Here is a 19606-nt window from a genome sequence, read left to right on the forward strand (position 1 = left end):
GGGGGGAAGAGCGCCAGGGCAGCAGGGCGGCGTGTGGGTCCCCGTGTGGACGGTGTGGTCACTGGCTTGCGCCTGCCTGCCTTTCAGAGAGACTGTCTTCTTGGTGTGTCAGGCTCGCTCTGGTCTCTGCCGGGCGGCAGGGCTGCTGGTCGGGGGCCGCATGTCTTGGGCCTGGGCTGGAGGGGAGGGGTTGTGGGCACACCTGCCCAGGTGGACACGTGCTCTTTCTTCCATGCAGGTGTGCTCCCCAGAAGGGGGGCCGCTCCCAGCCAACCCCTGGGACCAGAACAGCCCGGCCCAACGCCAGCAGCAGCTCCAGCCCAGCCAGCCCCAAGGGTCACCCCCAGCCCCGTGTCAGCGCTGCCAGCCCCACCAGGTGCTCCCGGACCCCGGGCAGCACTGCCAGCCCCAGCGGTCACTCCCGGGTCAGCGCAGCTGGCCCCATCGGTCACTTCTGGGTCTCAGACAGCCTTGCCGGCCCCGGCGGTCACTTCTGGGCCCGGGTCAGTCCTGCCAGCCCCAGCAGCTGCTTCCAGCCCCAGGTCAGCACTGCCGGCCCCAGCAGCCACTCCTGGCCCAGCCCTCCCGACCCCACTGGGTTCTTCCCAGGCCCCGGCCCCGCTGCCGGCACCTATCCTCGCTCGCGCCGTGGCACCGCTGCCGGCCACTGCGCTCGCTCCTGGTGCCGTGCCCCCGCTGCCGGCCACTGCTGTCTCTCGTGGCCCCTTGCCCCAGCTGCCGGCCGCTGCGCTCCCTCCTGGCCCTGCGGCTGCGATGCCGGCCAGTGAGGTCCTGGGCGGTCCCGTGTCACCGCCACCAGCCAAGTAGGGCGTCGTCAGGTCAGCGTGACCGGCCGCTGCGCTCCCTGCTGGCCCATTGCCCGCGGTGCCAACCCCCACGCTCACTCCTTACTTTGGGCCCACGCCGCCGCCCTCCCCGCTCCCTCCTGGGCCCCTGCCAGTGCTGCCAGCCTCGCAGACCCCTCCTGGGCCACCCCAGCCGTCCTCGGCGGCCCTTGCTGGCCCTTGATCAGGACCAGCAAGTAAGCAAAGTGCCCAAGCGGCCCAGCCTGCTGGGCCCTGGACAGCCCCGCCTACCTAAACGGCCATTCATGGTCCCGGGACGGCCCCACTCAGCCAAGAGACCACTCATGGGCGTGGGTCAGCCCTGTCAGCCCCTGAGGTCACTTCTTGGCCCTGGACAGCCTCGCAAGCCCCGGCCGTTACTGCCAATACCAGAGCGGCCGTCGCTCCTCGGCCGGCCCACCCGCCGCCCACTGCTGGGACACCCATGCCAGCCTCGGTGGTCACTTCTGGATTTGGGTCAGGCCCACAGACCGCATGTCTCACTCCTGGCCCCGGGCCATCCCTGCCGACCCTTGAGGTCTCAACGGACTCGATCGTCCACTCTGGGGGTGGCCCGCCAGGCCCCCTATGTGAGCCCTGGGGCCTGACCCCCAGCAGGACCCTCTCTGGATATACCCTCCGGACCTCACTGGCGGCCGGGCATCGGAGGGCCCAGGTTGCACCGAGCTGTCTGCCGTCGTGACTGAGCCCGCCAGAACCGCCGTGCGCGAAGAGGAGATGGCTCCAGCCTCCCCCTGCCCACGTCTGCTCAGGGCACCCTGCACTGAGCACTCCCTGTGGTGCGTGTGTCCCTGAGGGGCAGCTCCCGGGGCTCAGAGCCAGGGTCCCCAGCTTCTTCCTGTGCCTCTGAAATGCCAACACTGTTGTCACTGATCCTCCACTGCGCCCTGTGCCTGGGGAGTGAGAGAATGTGTGTGAGTGTGAGATAGTGTGTGTGTGCTCGCTCGTGTGTATGATGCGCCTGGTTCCCCCACCCCCACCCCCCAGACAGTGGGGACCCGCTGGGGAGTGAGAGAGAGTGTATGTGTCTATGTGCCTGTGTAAGATAGGGTGAGATGATATGTGGGGGGGCCTGCTGGTGGTGGGTGGCTGGCAGGGCTCATCCAGTCCCCCAGCTCGGCACCCTGTTAGTTAGGGTTGTCCCTGGACTCTGGCCCCGTTCCCCGGAGTGCCCACCCTCAGGTCATGGCCTCGCCGGCCCGGCCTTATCTCAGGGCAGCCTCATTGGCCATGGCGCCACACGCCATGGTGGCAGCCTCCCAAGTCGCCCTGTTTTCTGGGCGGGGTCCACGTTCCCCATGCCATGTTGGTTCTCAGGCCCAGGCAGGCATCCCTGCCTCCTGGGCCCCTCCCCCCTGCCCACCTCTCCAAGGACCTACGCACACAGGCCTAGCAGTGGGGACAGCGGCAGGTTTACAGGCGTCTGGTGGTCGCCCCACCCCACCCCCGCTCGGGAACACGGGTTTATTTTTCTGATTAAAGGAAATAAAGAGTCCCGTGTTGTTACTTACCATATGTGCACCTGCGTCTGTACCTTGGCCGGCGGCGTCTGTGTCGTGCACGCAATCCGTCCCGGCGTGCAGTCTGTGCCTCAGACCTAGGGCTGGTCGGAGCACTCCCCCAGGGACTGGAAACTGAGGTAGTTTGAAACTCTCACAAGAGGGTGGGTTACAGGTGTGGTGCCAGGGGCACCCCTAGGACAGCTGGTCCAAAGTCCAGGAGTATGATGACCACAGTCACCATTGGGTGGTGGGCAGGGTGTGGAACGCCCCAAGAGTGGCCAGAGCTAGATCTGGTTGGGGGCATCCTGGGAGGGATTGGAGCAGGGCAGAGGTGGCCTGGTCTGTAGATGCCCTGGCTGCCTCTGGCTAGGCAGATCCGGGCTGTGCAGGTAACATCAAGACAAGAAGCTGGGGGGGCAGGAGGGAGGCCCTTGCACTGAGGGGCACTTGTCAAGCAGCTCCATGCTGAGCTGAGCCATGAGGGACAGCGTGTCACCCTGGAATGTACTAGAACCCTAGACCAGGACAGTGACATTGGCACTTGGATGCCCCATGCCCGGCCCCTCCGCAGAAGCAGAGGAGACCCCACCTTTACTCATCAGATGAGGAAGAGGCCAGAAAGAAATTGGGGCGGGGTGGGGGGGGTCACCTTTCACTCTGGCCTCCATCAGCCCCTCGCCACAGCCAGGCAAGTCTTTTGCTTCCACCTTCCACGTCTCCTCTAGACTGGGCCTCACAGGAATTGGGACAGAAGCCAAGTGCATTGTGATGGTGCCACATCCAGCTGGCAGGGCCACCAGAGACCTAATCATAATCGAAGCAAAGTCTAAAGCCACCAACAAAAGATGGGCACTTAGAAAGCTCAGAAAGAAGAGGAAGGTAATCCTAGAGACCCATGCAGGGACGAACGGGATGCACAGGAGGAAATAATACAAATGTCGTTTCTGGGAAACCACTCAATGGAGAAGCCCTGTGTACCAGCTTTGAGGATGAGAGGACACTCCATTCTAGGTTCTACAGACTTGACAAGTGTAGCATGGGGTCAGTTTTATGTCAATAAAATCATCACCCTACATGGATTGGACTTGTTCCTTAAAATATATACCAGAACTGACACTAGATGAGAGACCCTCTGTGAAGACCCTTTGGCAGTGAAGCACTTGTGCTGATGGTCCCTAAAGCAGGATAAAGTGTAGTAAATGCTCGCAGCCCCAGGGGGTGGAACCCCCTCCTCTTGGAGAAACACTGTCTGAGAAGTGGAATGTGTTATCTGATGGCCATTTCCCCCTCAGGTCAAGCTGCAATCACCTCCCCCAAGCCAGTCTGACAAAGTCCTTTGTGTCCACGGTGCTGCGCTTCTTGGTCAGCATGTAACAACTTGGTGAACTGGCCATAACTCCATCTTGCGTTTCTCCCTTTCTTTCAGGTGGGGGAGTTGAGCAGATACAGTAACTTGCCCCAATATCAGCACGGAGGGCGGCTCTTGAGTTACAGCCTCCCTGTTGGGTGGCCTTCCCTGGAAGACAATGTCTGTCTGTCTCCTCCAGTAAAAATGCTGGAGGGTTCTCTCTCACCTCAGGGCAAAGTCCACACTTCCTGATAGCCCTCTCCTCTGGGTGAACACACCCTTCCAGCCACTGACCACCCTCTGCGGGATTCCCCTGTGCCCCGCCCTGGTTCTCAGCCTGTCTGTTAGCTCATCTGGGTCCTGGCTGAGCTTGTAGCCTGTGTGGGCCAGAGGGCTGGTTGTGAGGATGGGCTGGGGCTTGGAGACCCTTCTAGGTTAGGCAGGTGGAGGAGAGCAGGCTGCCTGATCCTACTAGTTTCTCACTGCCTCAGTTTCTCGTCTGCAGCATGGGAGAGGGTTTTCTTCACATAAGGGGCCTTCTCAGGACCAGGATGGTGACAGCTGGCGTGGTGGCTCATGTGTGTGTCAGGGTCAAGCTATGATCGTGGGGTTCTCAGTGACTGAGTTTGGGGGAGGGGAACCCCTTTTCTTCAGGTAAATGTTTGCAGCCCTGCCCCCAGCTTTACCGGTTTGAAGGTGTCCCGACATCAGGGTGGCTGCTGCCCATGCTGTAGAGTGGTGTGGGTAATGGCAGGCTCAAGGGGAGGTGGGACAAGAGTAAATGGCTGTCTGTTTTGAACACCCCCCCACCCACCCAGGTTACCTGGGCCACACACAATGGGGTCTCAGAACTGAGGGCAGTGGGCAGGGTCCTAGTCACTACAGGGCTCAGAGGCTGTGACCTGGAATCCACAGTAGGGAGAAAACTGGGTGGGGTGCCAGGGTGTGGACCGGTCAAGCTCCTAGGCAGGCTCCTGTGGAGAGGCCAGCCTGGGTGGGCGTTGGCTTAGAAATAGGAGGCTAAGTCCATGGGCCCTCAACATACTAAGTGCTACTCTGCTGAGGAGGGGCTGCTGTCCACCACCTGTAGGAAGCGCTCCCCTGGGCACAGCTGCAGCACACCTTTAGGCCAGCAGGCACTACCCACTCCATGCCCAGTTGGGGATGGGCCGGGGTTCTTGATAACCCAGACTCTTACTGGTGCTGACCCTGTTGGGTGGCTGCAAACAAAAAACAAACATGGAGGGGCATCTGAGGGATGGGTGGGGTTCTTGGGGGTAGTCAGGGAGGCCTGGGGAGCCAGCATGGGAACAAAGCCTGAACAACTGTGGGCACCCTGGAGCCCTGGCAGGAGGTGGTGGGGCTGTTGGCCCCTAGTGGGGATGCCCCAGGGCCCATGCCTCCCCCACCCCCACTCCCCCCTATGTGGGTGCCAAGCAGGTTTCCTCATCGGGCCACTGGGGGGAGGGCCGCCTGTTCCGGTGTGGTTTCTGCGCTCCCTCCCTAAGTCCATGGGAGACAAGTTCTGGATGAAACGCTTGCCCTGGGCAGGGTCCCCCGGTTCTGGTTCTAACTTGGGCGGGGGTGCTGTGAGACCCCCTCCCCTCCCCCTGGAGTCCAAGCCAGTGCTGAGCTCGCTCGTCCACCTGGGTTAAGGTGAGCGTCTCCGTCAAGAGGAGGCCAGCGGCAGCAGGTGACAGTGCCCAGACACAGGGCTTCTGTGCCCCTGCTCCCCTGTCAGGTCTCGGGCACGCCCACTGTGGTCCAGACTGTGGGCTGGGGAGGCCTGGAGCCCCCTGCCCCAGTTGGCCAGCCACGCACACCTGTCTCCATATGGAGGGGCCAACTCCATACGGCAGTAGACGTAGCCTGGTGTTCCAGCTGGGCCTCCCTGCTCAACACTGCCCTCCTCCATCACTGCTGGCCCTGCCCACAGCTGCAAACCATACCCTAAGACCATCTTCTAAGCTGTAGTGGGTTGAGGGCCCAGCAGGGGTGGGCCCTGAGTGAGGGTCTGGGGTGAGATGACCACCAAGTGGAGCTCTGGGCTGTGGTGACTCCAGGCAGGGGTCTAGGGGATGCTGACCCATAGGCTTGGGTGTGGACTGTGGGTTGTGGTGGCCCCAGGATGGGCTGTGTGGTTTGCTGTCCTCTGGCTGGGCTGGATGTATGGTGGCCCATTGGTTGGCTGGGCTGTGGATTGTGAGCTAGTGACCCCCAAGCTGGGCTGTAGGCTCTGGGCTATGGTTGCCCTTCGGCTGGGGTGTGAGTTAAAAAGTGTGGTGACCCCCCCCCAGGCTGGGCAGTGGGCTGTGATGACCCCTCGCTAAAGTGTGGGGTATAGTAACCATGAAATGGGAAGGGGGGTGGGGAGGTGGGCCGTGATGACACCTGGCTGGCTGGACTGTGGGCTGTGGGGACCCCAGCTGACTGGGTTATTGTGGGCTGTAGGGATCCTGGCTGACTGGTTTTTTGTGTGGGTGTGGGGACCCCAGCTGACTGGGTTATATGCGGGCTGTGGAGACCCAGGCTGTCCGGGTAATGGGCTATGGTTACCCGTGCCCTGGGCTATGGGCTGTGGGCTATGGTGGCCCAAGTTAGCTGAACTCCTGGCTGTAGTGACTCCCATACTGAGATGTGGGCTGTCAGGACCCAGGCTGGCTGGGCTATAGGTTATGGGGACACACACACACACACACACACACACACACACACTCATACACACCACCCAGTACTCTCCCAGCCTCAGCAGCAGGACACAGGCCGCCCTGCCCCGCCCCGCAGCCAGTGGAGGTACTGACCCTCTTGTCTCCTTCCCCAGCTGAAGGCTGCGGTGCCCAGAGGGGGCGGTGTGAACAGTGGTGATGACAGTGGGCACGAGGTCACCAGCTCCAGGCGCAGCAGCTCCCAGGACCGGGACCGGCTCAGTGAGGATGTGAGTGTGGCCGGCCAGCCAGGTGGGAGCGGAGTGGGTGGGCCACCGGCCATGAGAGGACGTGCCCTCTGTTGAGAGCCTGGGACTGAACAGTAGTAATCAGAGCCCTTGCCTGGCCCAGTGGCCAAGTGTACTGTGGGGCAGACACTTGGGGCTGTGCTGGGGGCCAGGGAATGTGGACTGTCCTGGGGACAGGAATTGATGGGTCCTCTCGAGGGACAGGGACTGAAGGGCTATTTGGGGTCAGGGATTGGGGGTCTTGCAGGCCAGCTCAGCCTCTGCCTGTGCCACCCATGCTGTGTGACTCTGGCCTTGTGTTAGCCCCACCCCCACCCCTCTGCAACCTGCCTAGCCCCCAGCCCACTGTGAAGGGGTCGTCCTTTGGAGCCATCAGTCAGGAGGGCAGCACAGCTGGACACTTCCCATGGAGCTCACCTGGACACTAGTAGGGGTCGCACTGGGGAAGAGGGCGAGGGTCCCGAACCCCAGTTTGCAGTCGGAGGCGAGGGAGCAGCGGTGGTGGGGAGACGGAGACTGAGCTCCAGTTCTTGGTCCGGCGCCCACGACCTGCAGTCCCTCCCTGGATCTGGCTGAGCTGTACTTTCCTCAACCGATCTCACCGTCTCCACCCTCAGCCCCCACCCCCAGCAGCCTCATGTCGGGAGAGTCGGCCTGGGGTGCTGCACTGCCCCTCCAGGGGCCTGGCATTTCATGAGAGCCCACAGTGGTGGGGTGCAGCTGGGTCGGCAAAGCTGGACTCTCTCCCAGGCAGAATGGGCCTGACCTCCCCACTGGGCCTCACAGCCTCCTTCCTGGTCTGAGCACTGGCCCCGTGAGGTGCCATCCCCAGCCCTCCACTGGGATGCTGTGGCCACTCTGGGGAGCTGGGCCCATGCGGAAGGAGGCTGGGGCTGGAGCAGGCAAGTGAGGTGGGTGTGCAGGGCAAGGCTGGTCTGGGTGCAGAAGGCCCTTCCCATACTCAGAACACCCTGGGCAGCAGCCCACAGCCTTCCTGTGTCCCTGGGGCCTGGCCCTGAGAGAGGGCTCGTGGGCTGGCCATGACCCAAGCCCAAGGCAGCTGCAGCCAGTAGGGGTGTCCTGATTCAGGGTGGGGGGTAGGATGGGGCTCCAGGACTGAGGCCTCCAGCGAGGCTTGTCAGGCAGGCTCCTCCTGGGACCCCCAGTCTGTCTCTGGACCAGCTATTGAGGCTCCGGGAGGGGTGTTGGGACCATCAGAGCCATCTCACCCAATGGGGGTTCTGGGCAAGGGGCAGGGCAGTTCTCACGGGACGGTGCACCAGGGGAGGGGCAGAGTGCATGCACAGGCCAGCGCTGGCCCAGTCTTGACTCCCCTGCCCTTCCTCCCACAGAGCTCGGCCCCGGCGGTCTCGGGAAAAGGCTATTCGGTAAGTGCCCCTCCCTCCCGGTGCTTTGATTACAGCTGTCCCATGGGAGAGCACTCCACCCACCCCCCCAAATACTCCATCTTCACAGAACCCCCTGGATCAGACTTTGGGGCCACTGTTGGCTCATCCCTTCACCTGGATGTGGCTCTCCCCAACACTGCCATTCTGGAGGCCAGTCACCAGCCCTAGCACGTGGACCCCATAACCCCACATGTGCAACTCCCTCTGGAACATCCACTGGGCACAGCATGGACAGCACAGGCTCCTGCCAGGGAGTGGACATTCTGGGCGAAGGGAAAGACAGGCCAGATGTGTTTCAGGACGCCCTGCAGGGGCTGGTGGGGTTAGCGGCTTGAGATGAGGGTGCACCCAGGGCCGTCCCCTCAGCAGTTGAGCCACATCCCAGCTGGCCGCTGTCCACACCCCAGGTTGGGCGTGAGGTGTGGGTCCCTGAGCAGGACCCGTGTGTGAGGGTGACACAGTGTCTGGGGGTGTCTGTGGCCCCGCACTTTGAATCTATGGCCCCCTCTTGGGAAGCCCATCCCAGCGGAGAGGGGACTCCTCTGATGGACAGTGGCCATGTGACTGAGGCCCCGCCTGGGGCAGCGAGCCCTCCCTGCCAAGGCTCCTGGCTTTCAGCACCCACATCCCAATCCATCCTTTGAGGTCCTCCCTCCACACCACTCAGCGAGTGTTTGCAGAGAAAGAGCCTTCGTTAGCACGCTTCTTCTGGAAGTCTGAGCAACAGATGGCAGCAGGGAGAGGCTGGACTGCGGGCCTGCAGTGCGCACACGGGGCACGATGTGGGCAGATGTGGGGTCAGGCTGCATGTCTGAATGGAACTGCAGCCGTGGGCACCTGTGGTCTTGTGGGCAGATCTGCGTACATGTCTGTGTACCCATGTGTACATCCCCTGTTCAGCCGCCTGTGCCCCTCCATTTGTATGAGCCAGGCCCGTGTACAGACTGCGCCCCCATGACAGGGACCCCACAAGCACTTGTCACTCCACCTGTGTTCACAGACCAGACTTAGCGGTGCCTTAATTTTACCAGGATCCTTTCCTAACATTCCCAAGCACTGCTGGCATCCACGCAGCCTCACCAGCACACCCTCGGAGGCCTGCTAGTTAGTGGGGCACTATTGTCCCCTGGTAACCGCAGCCAGGAGCAGGGCCAGGCTTCCGCTGTCAGGGAGCCAGAGTCTGCCAAGTCCCAGCCCCACCCCCTAGTGAGTGTGCTGGAGGAGGTCCTTTTGCCCAACAGCTGTGCCCAAACTGGCTAAAAGTTGGCTAGAAGGTTCAGGATGCCCTGCGGGGCCTGGCGGGGTTAACAGTGTGAGATGAGGGTGGACACAGGGCCATCCCCTCAGCAGCTGAGCCACGTCCCAGCTGACCACTGTCTCCACACCCCAGGTTGGGCGTGAGGTGTGGGTCCCAGAGCGGGGCCCGTGTATGAGGGTGACACAGTGTCTGGGGGTGTCTGTAGCCCCGCACTTTGACTCTATGGCCCCGCCTCCTGGGAAGCCCTTGTGCTAGGAATGTATCCTGGTAAAATTAAGGCGCCAGTAAGTCCTGTCTGTGAACCCAGGTAGAGTGCTAAGTGCTCATGGGGCCCTTGTTACAGGGCCGTCTGTACAGCAGGTGAGCATGCTCTCCACCAGCTGGCCCGCACTGCCATCATCGCCAGCATCTGCACACACCTGATTGCCCCGGGGCCCCAGGTCTCCAGACTTCATCTGGGTCCTGCCAGCCCTGGGACGGAGGGGATGTGGGAGAAGGGGGGAGGGGGGCGGGGAGAGCAGGGAAGAAGTCTCAAGGAACATGGGAGTTGTGACGGGAGGGAGGTCTCCAGACCTCTTCCTGGTGCCCTGTGTCATCCCCACAGCGCCCCATGTCCTGGCAGCTCAGGGGAACACTCGGCCTCAGTGCCCACTCGGCACCAACCCCCCTCCCCATGGCCACTTTTTATGAGACAGGTTTATGACATTGATGATCCCGCTCCCCAGGCCCCGCAGAGCGGCCATAATTTATACAGAAGCAATAAACCTGCCACTACTCTCCCCGGAGCCACACGTGCATCCTCCTCCGACCTTGGAGAGGGACCATGCCCAGGGCTGCTGCCCAGGAGGATGTGAGGGGGGTCCATGGGGACGGCGGAGCATGGGCCCAGCCTAGCTTCTACCTTGCAACCAGCAGTGCCACCTCTGAAGAAGTGCCCATGTGTCCTTCTGTCCATATATCCGTCCACCTCTCTGTCGGTCTCTCAACCCATCCATTCCTCTCTCCATCTATCCATCCATCAGTCACTGTTTGCAACAGCTTGTCTGTCCGTCCATTAGTCTAGCCCTGTTTCTCCACCCACCCATCTGTCTGACCAGCCACCCATCCACCTATCACCCACCCATCAGTCACTCCCTCCATCCACCCATCTGACCAACATTGCCTAGCACCCCTCCCAGAAGTCCTCTTGGGGTCCCCCGGAGTCCCCTGTGGTGGCCCCAGGTCCCCTAGCTGGGTCCATCCTTCATGGTGTACATACTTCCTCACCACTAGGTGGGCATTTTCAAGGTTGCCAGAGGCCTGCCCAGGACACAGGCTCTGGGATGGGTGGGTTAGGCAGGAGCAAACTTTGAGGCTGGAAGGGTCCACAGTGCTGTGATCTCAAACAGGTGCGGAGATGCCTGGGGAAAGATCCCTTGATGGATACCCGAGACCAGGATAAGGGTGGGTGAGGCAGGCAGCTGAGGGACACAACCCCAGGGAGCCTGCGTGAGTGGGCAGTGACTTGCCACACACCCACGATAGGTCTGAACTAAGGGATAACAGACTCCTGACAGGACCCCCTTCAGCAGGAGGCCAGGATCAGGCTGCCAGGGAGGGTGGACACTGGGGGCCCAGGTTACTCCTGGTTCTGGAGTCTTCCCAGCACCCATGGGGGCTCCCACAGAGTGGCCTGGGCACCTAACTCCTGCCAGAGCTCCTGCCTGCGCTCGAGGGAACCCCCAGCTAGCTGCGGCCTATGGAGCTTAAGGTGGCTCCTGTGCCCCAGCAACCGGAGATGGGAACCCTGGTGCCTGAGGAGGGGTGTTCCCCTGAGCAGCCCAGCAGAGACCCAGCCCGGGCTTCTGACCAAGGACCCCAGACAGCAGCATTTGGGGCGTCCACTGAGGGCCTGGATCCCCTAATGGCCAGCCCCAGAGGGAGGGAGGGACAGGCAGGGCTGGATGGGCCTTGGGGACACATGTCGAGCCCCTGGCCCCCTGCCAAGCTGCCTGAGGAATCTGAAATTCAATTAGGCAGACAGGCAAGGCCACTGTGGCACAGGAGGTTAGAAATTACTGTTAACACCGCTTCTGGTTAAGACTTCTGTGTCGATAAATAATTCATGAGGCAGTTAGCACTCGGAGGCTGACAACTCGGCCAGGGAGCAGCGCAGCTCACTCAGCGGCTTAGTGCTGCACAGCAGCACGGCCTCTGGCATCCTTGCAAGGGCCTGCCACACCGGCCACGGCTGCAGACAACCACCTCACCCCGAGACGAGAGCCCAGGGGCTGCCACACAGGCCATGAGCAGATGAGCAAGTAGGTGTGGTGTGTCAGATGGCGCAGAACGCAGGGCACACTTGGGATCAGGGTGGGTGGGGGGGCGAAGGGCAATGGAGTCACGATGTGGCTGGCGCAGTGGATGTGGAGTGAGGAGTAGCAGGCTCGGGACTCTAAGGTGGCAGTGACTGTCCCCGTGGTGATCACTGGTTCATGTGGGGAAGATGCCTGGTGACATCCAAGTACCCACTCCCTGCTCTGAGGCCAGAACCCACATTCACGCGCTTTCTCGCTCACTTGCGCTCTCTCTCGTTGATTCTCGCCCACTGACTCACTTGTTCATTTATTTTGTTAATTCCCCCACTCATTCAGCTCTCATTCACTCGCTTGCTCATCTTTAATTTTTCACCCACTCGCTCGTTCATTCATTCATTCAGTCATCTACTCATTCGTTCATGAACCCTCTTGCTCGTTCTCATTCATTCACCCTTCCTCCTCACTCATTTATCCATTCGTCAATCTGTTCACTCACTCGTTCTCTCCCTGACTCTCACTGATTCTCTCGCTCATCCACATATTCACTACTGAGCTCATTCTCACTCACATACCACTTCCCTCACTCAGTCACAATCCCACCCATTTGGCCCCTGACTGTGGACTCCAGTTCACGCATTAACTCTCCTTGACTGGCTCACTCGCTGGTCCATTGCCCGCCACGCTTCCCCTCTGGGCCCGTCCGCCTGTCTTGAGGCCGCACACTGCAGAACGAGGGCTCTGTTTGTGCGGAACTGAGTAGATTTTCATGTGACCAGAGGCCAATAAACAAATTTGCAACTAACTCGAGAAGCCACACACACATGAACAGCAACTGAATGAACACGTGGGACAGGATGGGCACTAGGCCCCCTGCACATCGTGAGATGCAGGAGCAGGCCTGTGGGGCAAGGCCTGGGTCTGAGTGGCCAGCCTGGTCTTTAGGCCAGCTCGGGGACATGAGGGGTGGCTTTTCTCCAGGTTGGGTCTGTCCTCACTGGAGCACCCTTCCTCCCCTGTGAAAGGGCTGACCCCTTGTAAGCCCCACTGGAGGACCCAAGCACAGGCTGGGGTCTGCTACCAGGCGGTTGGGTGACCAGGTAATATGCTACAGCAGGGCCAGGTGGCAGGGCGCAACTCGGTGAGCCTGCCCATGGTTTAGGGGTCCCAGAGGCTTGAGCTGTGTGCAAGGTCTCGGAGGCTGTAGTTAGGTAATTGTTCGTTAATTGGGTGCGGGTCCTTAGTGCTTCGTTTGCTTTAAAGCCTACTCGTTCATAAAAAGGGAATGAGCTGATTAGACAAGAGCTGTGCTCTCAGGACCCACATTCCTGGTTACTGTGCACATGCACCAGACTGGAGTGTGACGCTGCTGCCCTCCCAGCCAATGGGGAGTCTCGAGTGCTGCCCCGCCCCACCCACACCCGAGAGGTCCCTGTCCTGAGAGTCCAGCTCCATGGCAGAGGGACACCCTGTGCTGGTGGTGGCTTCCTGCGCCTCGGGCCCAGCCGGCACATGTGTGCCTGAGCTTTAGGTTCTTTTATCGCCCGCTGTTACTACCGGGCTCCTTGGGGCTGCTCAGGGGAGCTGAGAAGGTAGGGCTAGCCGAGACCTCCTTCCCCCACCAGAGCCCCCTTGGACAGTGCTCCAAACACAGTCATCTCTTGGTCTTGTGCCCTGGAATGGATGCAGAGCAAGGTTACCATGCCTGTCATCAGCACTCCCAGGCCACACAGCCCTCTGTCTCTGTTGCTGATCTAGCCTGACCCCACCCCTCCCCGCCTGGCAGCCCTGGACCAGGCAGCATCCCCTCCGGCTGGCATGCTTCAAGCCTGCCTTTGTCTGGGAGACAGGAAACCCTCCTCACAGTGCTGTGAAGTGATCATTAGCATTCACAAGGCTGACAACCAACTGGGAGATGAGAGACCACTTCTGGTGGGGCTGATAGTGGTACTGGCCTTCCGTGTCTCCCAGCCCCTACCCCAGGGGGAGCCACTGGCTTCTGGTGGGCCTGGAGCGCACCTGGAAGCAGGGGGCAGGACTGAGCTCTGGGTCAGGGGTTGCATAGCCTCTATCTGCAGTGCTGGTAGGCACACAGGCTCAGCCAGTGGGTGGCACGGGCAAACACAGACTCACCCTGTGCCCCCTGAGTCACCACCATGAATCTGATCGGGACCCTGATGGACTCCACCCTAAATCTATCTACAGGACGTAAGGAGGGGTTGAGAGTGCCAGCCCCAGCCTCCTCCTCGCTGCTCCAGCAGCTCCCCCCCCCCCCCAAGGCTGGGTGCTTTAGCACGCACACACACGTCTCTGACAGCATAATGGGAATCATGCCATTTCCAGCTCACTGGCTCTGCGGCGCTAATTAAGTGCACCAGGCCAGCTATTTCTGTGCCAGCTGCTTCTTCAGAGGGGACCCTGCCTGACCCCTGGGGCCTCTACCAGGCTCAGGACTCCTGGCCCTTCCCCCGAGCCACACTGCCGGCTCCCTGCATACTCGAAAGGTCCCCACTGCCCTCAAGCCAAGTCACAGCTTCCCGTCACCCTGACTTATGCCAGTAGTGTGGCATGCCCCCTCCCCCCCCCCCCTTTCTGTGCAGCCCACCAAGCATGCTCCAGGGATCCTGCTCCCTCACCTGCGCCTGTGGGCCTCAGCACATTGCCCCAGTGACCCTCTTCCTTCCTGCCAACCTGCGCCCTGCCCATGGGTATTTTCTGCACCCACAGAGGACCAGCCCTGAGGCAGCTGCACGAAATTTCTGAGACCTCTTGAGCCAGGCATGGAGACCCAAAAGTGGGGATCTGGGGTTGGATGGCCAGAGGAGACCATGTCTGTCCCCCCTGTCACCAAATTGGAAGTCTCTGGGGCCTGGCCCTACTGTGTGTGACAAGCCTGGTGGGCAGCCAGGGTCCTGGCCTAGGAATGTCCCACCACCTTGCAGGCTCTAGACCGCCAGCAAGTCAGTGCTTCAGGGTGTGTTTCCATACAGGTCCCGCACAAGGCTGTGGACATCACAGCCTGCCATCGGGCACACGCGAGGGAGGGAGCCCTGTCAAGTGATTATCACGTCAGCCAGCTCATAGAGCCAGCCACTGCACCCGAGTCCTGGCAGATCTGGGCTCAGTGTGTCATTCCTGGGACGTGAACAGCCACTGCTAGGGAGGGATGCTGCTATTCCTCGGGGTGGGGGTGTAGCCGTGAATTTTCCAGCGGGCCTTTGCGTGTCCTCTGCTCACTGGCAGCAGGAAAGGAGGGACTGTTTCCCCAACTCTCACAATCTTCCAGTAGCTAGCTGAGCCACCAGCACCCCCGTGGTCCTGGAGCACACTGCTACACTGTCTACTCCAGGGGTCCCAGGCCCGGACCCTCATAGGCGCTGTGCGGGACCAGAAGGGTCTGAGACAGATGGGGCATGCCCCCCTCCCCTGCTGCTCTGTCCTTGGCATGCCATACCCAGGTGACTGGGATGAGGTGGAAGGGTTCGTGTCTCGCTCTTGTCCGGGCCCATGTCCACTCTCGAGGGACCAACCAGCTGCTCCCTCCACCCTGGGCTGCAGGCCTTCCTGTGCCCACACCTGAGGGCACACCTGCTTGAGAGCTGAGTGCCCCTGCCTGTTCTGGGCATCCCCAGGCTGTCCCATGGGTACACCCTGGGACAGGGGTTGGAGGTTCACCCCCAGGCATCCTTTCTCCAGGATGCCCCTCCACCCATGTCCAGACCCCCAGGCCCCAAGTCGGGGGAACAGCAGCCCATGGGTGGGAGGTGTCAGGCATGCAGTGACACTGACTTCCTTTCTTTCCGTGCCCCCAGTGTGACAGCGAGAGCGACGTGGACGACAAGGTGAGCACCCCTCCTTGGATTTCCATCCAGCCTGCGGGCGCCCACTCTGGGTCTTCCTGGCTCGCCGTCCATCTTGGTGGGCGCTGGCCTAGGAGCCACCACAGAGAGATGACTCTTCCCACTTCCTCCAGAGGGGTGGGGTGTGCAGCTGCCAGCTCTAACCAGCCCCGCCACACAGCACCTGCTATGAGCACAGGAGGACTCAGGCAGATTGGGGTAGACCCTTGTGGCAGGTTGTGGCCTAGTCAGGGAAGATAAGTCCTAGTGCGTACAGCTCACTACTGTGGATGTTTCAGATCAGTCTGCCCAGTGGGCAGGGAGTAGTTTTGGCTGGAACCAGCCTGTGCTGACCCCAGGCTCTGGATGCTGAATGGTTCTGGCCACAGACAGGGGGAGCCTTGGGGCACAGAAGGTTGAAAGCAGGGCAAGTATCAGAAGCATCCTAAGTGCAGACCACCAGAAGGGAAGGGCATCTTCTAGAACTGTGGGCAGGGCTGACAAGCTGTAAGGTCCTTATGTGGGCGGGGGCTGACAAGCTGTGGGAGGGGCTTCAATGTGGGAGGGGCTGACTTGGGGGTAGATTGGAGAAGCTGCCCTTCCCAGCCTATAGCAGCCCTTGCTCTGAGGCACGAAGAGGCTTCTTGGGTTGGGTGCTGACAGGAGGCTTCATCTGCCCTGATCTGATCACGGAACAAACAGAGCAGGGGCAGAGGTGTGTGGCTGGCTGTCCATAGAAACCATTGTGCAGTGGAGTCCCTGCTGCAGGCCTGCCCCAGGCGGTGGGGATGGTGCTGTGTTTTGCAGAGGACACAGCCAGGCAGGCAGGGCCCAGCCAGGGCCCTTGCCTCTTCCCCCAGCAGGCCTGGCACTGTAGGCCCCCAAGCATCATCTGTCCTTTCTACCAGGGCCACCCTTTTTGGGTGGAAGCCACGCCCAGCATGAGGTGCCTCACATGGGGGTGTCCTATACAGGTTACTGCACACAGGGGTGACAGACCAGCTGTGGCCTAGGGCTGCAGCATATGGGGAGCATTTTTAGACTGTCCAGCCAGGAAGCTGTCAGGCTCTGCTGACCTCTGCGCTGGATACTTGAGAGGCCTGAGTGGACAGCTACAGGGGGCAGGGTGGTGACCCCATCCTGAGGGGCAGCCCTGAGTCATAATAATACATGTACAGTGAGTCTGGCATGCAGCTCATACACATCTGTACAGACTTCAGATTGCCTACATCCGTGTCAAGCACATGCTTCTACATACACATGCTTCTACATAGACATACTTCTGTATACACACTTACACATGCATGTTCACATGACTGGGTGCTCAGGGCCTTCGGCAAACGTTGCACATGCTACACACACACACACACACACAGACACACACACACTATGTCCACACATTAGAGAGCCCTCGGGGCTGTCAGATATTTGCTCATCTGCACAAACATGCTCACGTATACACGCTCATACAAACATATACTCATGCATGCATGCTCAGACACAGTCATACATGCACATGCTCACACATGCTTGTATGCTCATGTGCTCAAACACGGACACACAAAGGAAAGGCCCTCATGGCGATCAGGCACACAGCCATACCCACACACATGCACATCACATGCTCATACATGCATGCTCACACACATAGCAGGTCCACAGGGTCACCTGGCACACATCCATGCCTTTGCTCACAGGCTCGCACATCCCCTCACTAGTGCACACACATGTATACTCCATGTGCGCGCACACCAGTGTGTGCAGCACTACCACCTCAGGGAGGCCCAAATGAAGGTATGCTCTCTCTCAGCAGTTAACTCATGGAGAGAGGGGGCACCCTCCTTGCTGGGACCCCAAGTTGCAGGAGAAGTTCCAGGGAGTCCTGGAGTCCAGGGACAGCAGTGCAGAGCAGCCCCACAGCATTACAGGTCTGGGGGGCCTTCTTGGGCTCTGGGGACAGCCCTCCCTGGCCCCTGCCAGGTCTGCAGACCCTTTTCACAAGGACTCCTTCCCTTCCTTGGGTGTTGTTTGAGGTCCCTCAAGTCCTTAGCCCCATTCGATGACTGCAGGTGATGAGGCCCCCCGCTCTACCCGGCATATAAGTGGAGGGTGTGCGGAAGCCCCTGGTGTCAGGACCTGCCTGTGCCCAGCCCTCCTGCTCAAACCTGATTCGTGAAATCCCCCAGTTGTGCTTTCTCCAGGGGCTGAGGTATCATCAGGTTTCCGGGTGCAATCACCAGGTCCGGCTGACCAGTTAAGTCTAGGCTGGCTTGGCTTGTGCTTCTCTGGAGCGAGCCTTGGTCTGGGGAAGCCCTGATGCACCCACGCTCCCTCCCGCTCCAGCCACCTGCTCCTAGCCCAGCCTCCTGAGGGGTACAGCACGCATGCATTATCGCCATGTGCCTGGAGATGCCAGGGCTCTACATGGGGCAGGGTTGGCAGATGCAGTTCTGGGGCCCTGGGATGTTGCGGTAGATGCAAGGACCTGCGAGATGATGCCTCACCACCACCACCACCACCACCACCCTGCTGTGATTGGGACAGATAGCTTTACAATGTGGGTTGTCGAGAGCCACCATTCAGCCCCTAAACAGATTACAGACTGGGCTTAATATCCAGCCCTCCCCCATGGCCGCAGGCATTTCTCCCCCCTCCACGTAGCCCCACTCCATTTCCTTTTAGATTGCTAACCTCATTAAATCTTAATAGCACAGCTATTTCCCTTCCTAAACAGAATTAAAGACAGGCCGGCCCCAGGCTTTCTGAGTCTTGCCCCCGCCACACTCCATGCCCTCACCCAGAGGGGCAACCAGGTTCAAGTTTGTAGCTTTGTTTTTTCATGCCCACCAGTACCCAGCCTCAGACTAACCACACCTTCTCCCTGAAGACCTCACAGCCAGGCCCTCAGACGGAGCCTTGCTGCCCCAGCAGTCCAGAGGCCATCCCTCAGCCCTGATGTCTCTCCCCACCCCATGACTTGGAAGCACCTGGCCGCTCCGAGGGGCTTGAGAATGAAAAAGCTCAGCCGAACCAAACGCCTAGAGCACAGAGCTCCTTGCTGCATTTCCAGGGGCCCTGCGGGCCCCAATCACAGGGCATGTGCCAGCACAGTGTTGGCTACCTGGTCCTCCTGTCTTCAGGGGACACTGGTGAGAGAAGGTTTGGCCAGTAAAGGTAAACACCCACTCCAACTGCTTTCTCTCTCCCCCCCTGTCCTGACTTGCTCTGTGTCCCTGTACAATGGAAGGGGTCAGGACTGGTCCCCTCAGCCTCAGTGACCTCAGTATCAGAAGTAGAGGCAGCTGCCCACCCCCCTCAATATCCCTGCTGCACCCTAAACTCCAGGGCCACTAGGCCTACCAGGCAGGTGCCTCAGGCGCATCTTCTAGTCTTCTTCACACCTGGCCTCAGGTGTGTGCCAGCTGGCACAAGTAGGGCCTGCGGTTCATTGGCAGGGGAGGCTTAGAGTTGGTCTTAAGTGTCCCCCTACAGACGTAGCGTCAGCTCCCCCTGAGAGGTAGTGACATTGCTGCATCATGACTCAGTTTCCCCATCTGCACAGTGGATGTTGAGAAGACCGAATGGGTCGTACCTTACCGCTCTCGTCCCCACCCAAGGATTCTGACCCCTGAAAGCCCTTGAACCCCGGGGCCCTGGCCCGCTGGGCGGATCCGTGCCTCGGGGCTGGATTAGTCGGGTCTGCCTTCGCCCCGCCTCCGCCCCGCCCCTCATGTCTGCCGCGGCAGCCGGCCCGCCCGGCCCCGCGCCCAGGCTCCCCAAGACCCAGCCCCCCCATCCCCTCTCCGAGCCTGCGCGGCGCGCGCGCCACAAACCTTAATCGGCCTAGGCAGGACGCACGCCAGGAGGGTCCGGCCGCCACAACCAGCCGGGGCGGGGTGGGCTGGACCCTGCGTTCCGTCTCCCACGTCCATGTTGCCCGAGTTGGAGTGGCGCTCGCCTACGGAGCGCGACCGACCAGGGCGCCCGGGGCCTGCCCGGTGAGTGCGGGCTCGGGCAGGGCAACGGGACTGGGGACCGCAGGTCCCTCAGGAAGCGCGTCGTCCAGGACCTGAGTGCACGGGAACCCTGTGAGGTTCCGCGGAGCGCCCCCAGGGCGCACGTGGCAGGCGGGCGGGC

General features: G+C 60.7%; 1 protein-coding gene across 2 annotated transcripts in view; it reads left to right on the forward strand.

Moving 5' to 3' along the window:
* Positions 1-19606, forward strand: part of FBRSL1 (fibrosin like 1) — a 32285-nt gene that overhangs the window by 8112 nt on the left and 4567 nt on the right. Inside the window, exons 3-5 of one of the 2 annotated variants that reach the window (XM_045296812.1) lie at positions 6538-6651; positions 8022-8057; positions 15443-15472. In XM_045296812.1, the coding sequence (XP_045152747.1) occupies positions 6538-6651; positions 8022-8057; positions 15443-15472 (180 nt within the window). Of the gene's footprint in view, positions 1-238; positions 2376-6537; positions 6652-8021; positions 8058-15442; positions 15473-19606 lie in introns of those variants that run through there. The other variant, XM_045296811.1, reaches the window with a different exon arrangement.

The sequence above is a fragment of the Echinops telfairi genome, unplaced genomic scaffold (genome assembly GCF_000313985.2).
Source record: "Echinops telfairi isolate 266 unplaced genomic scaffold, ASM31398v2 ScPeMD7_7412;HRSCAF=8450, whole genome shotgun sequence".
Lineage (NCBI taxonomy): Eukaryota > Metazoa > Chordata > Mammalia > Afrosoricida > Tenrecidae > Echinops > Echinops telfairi.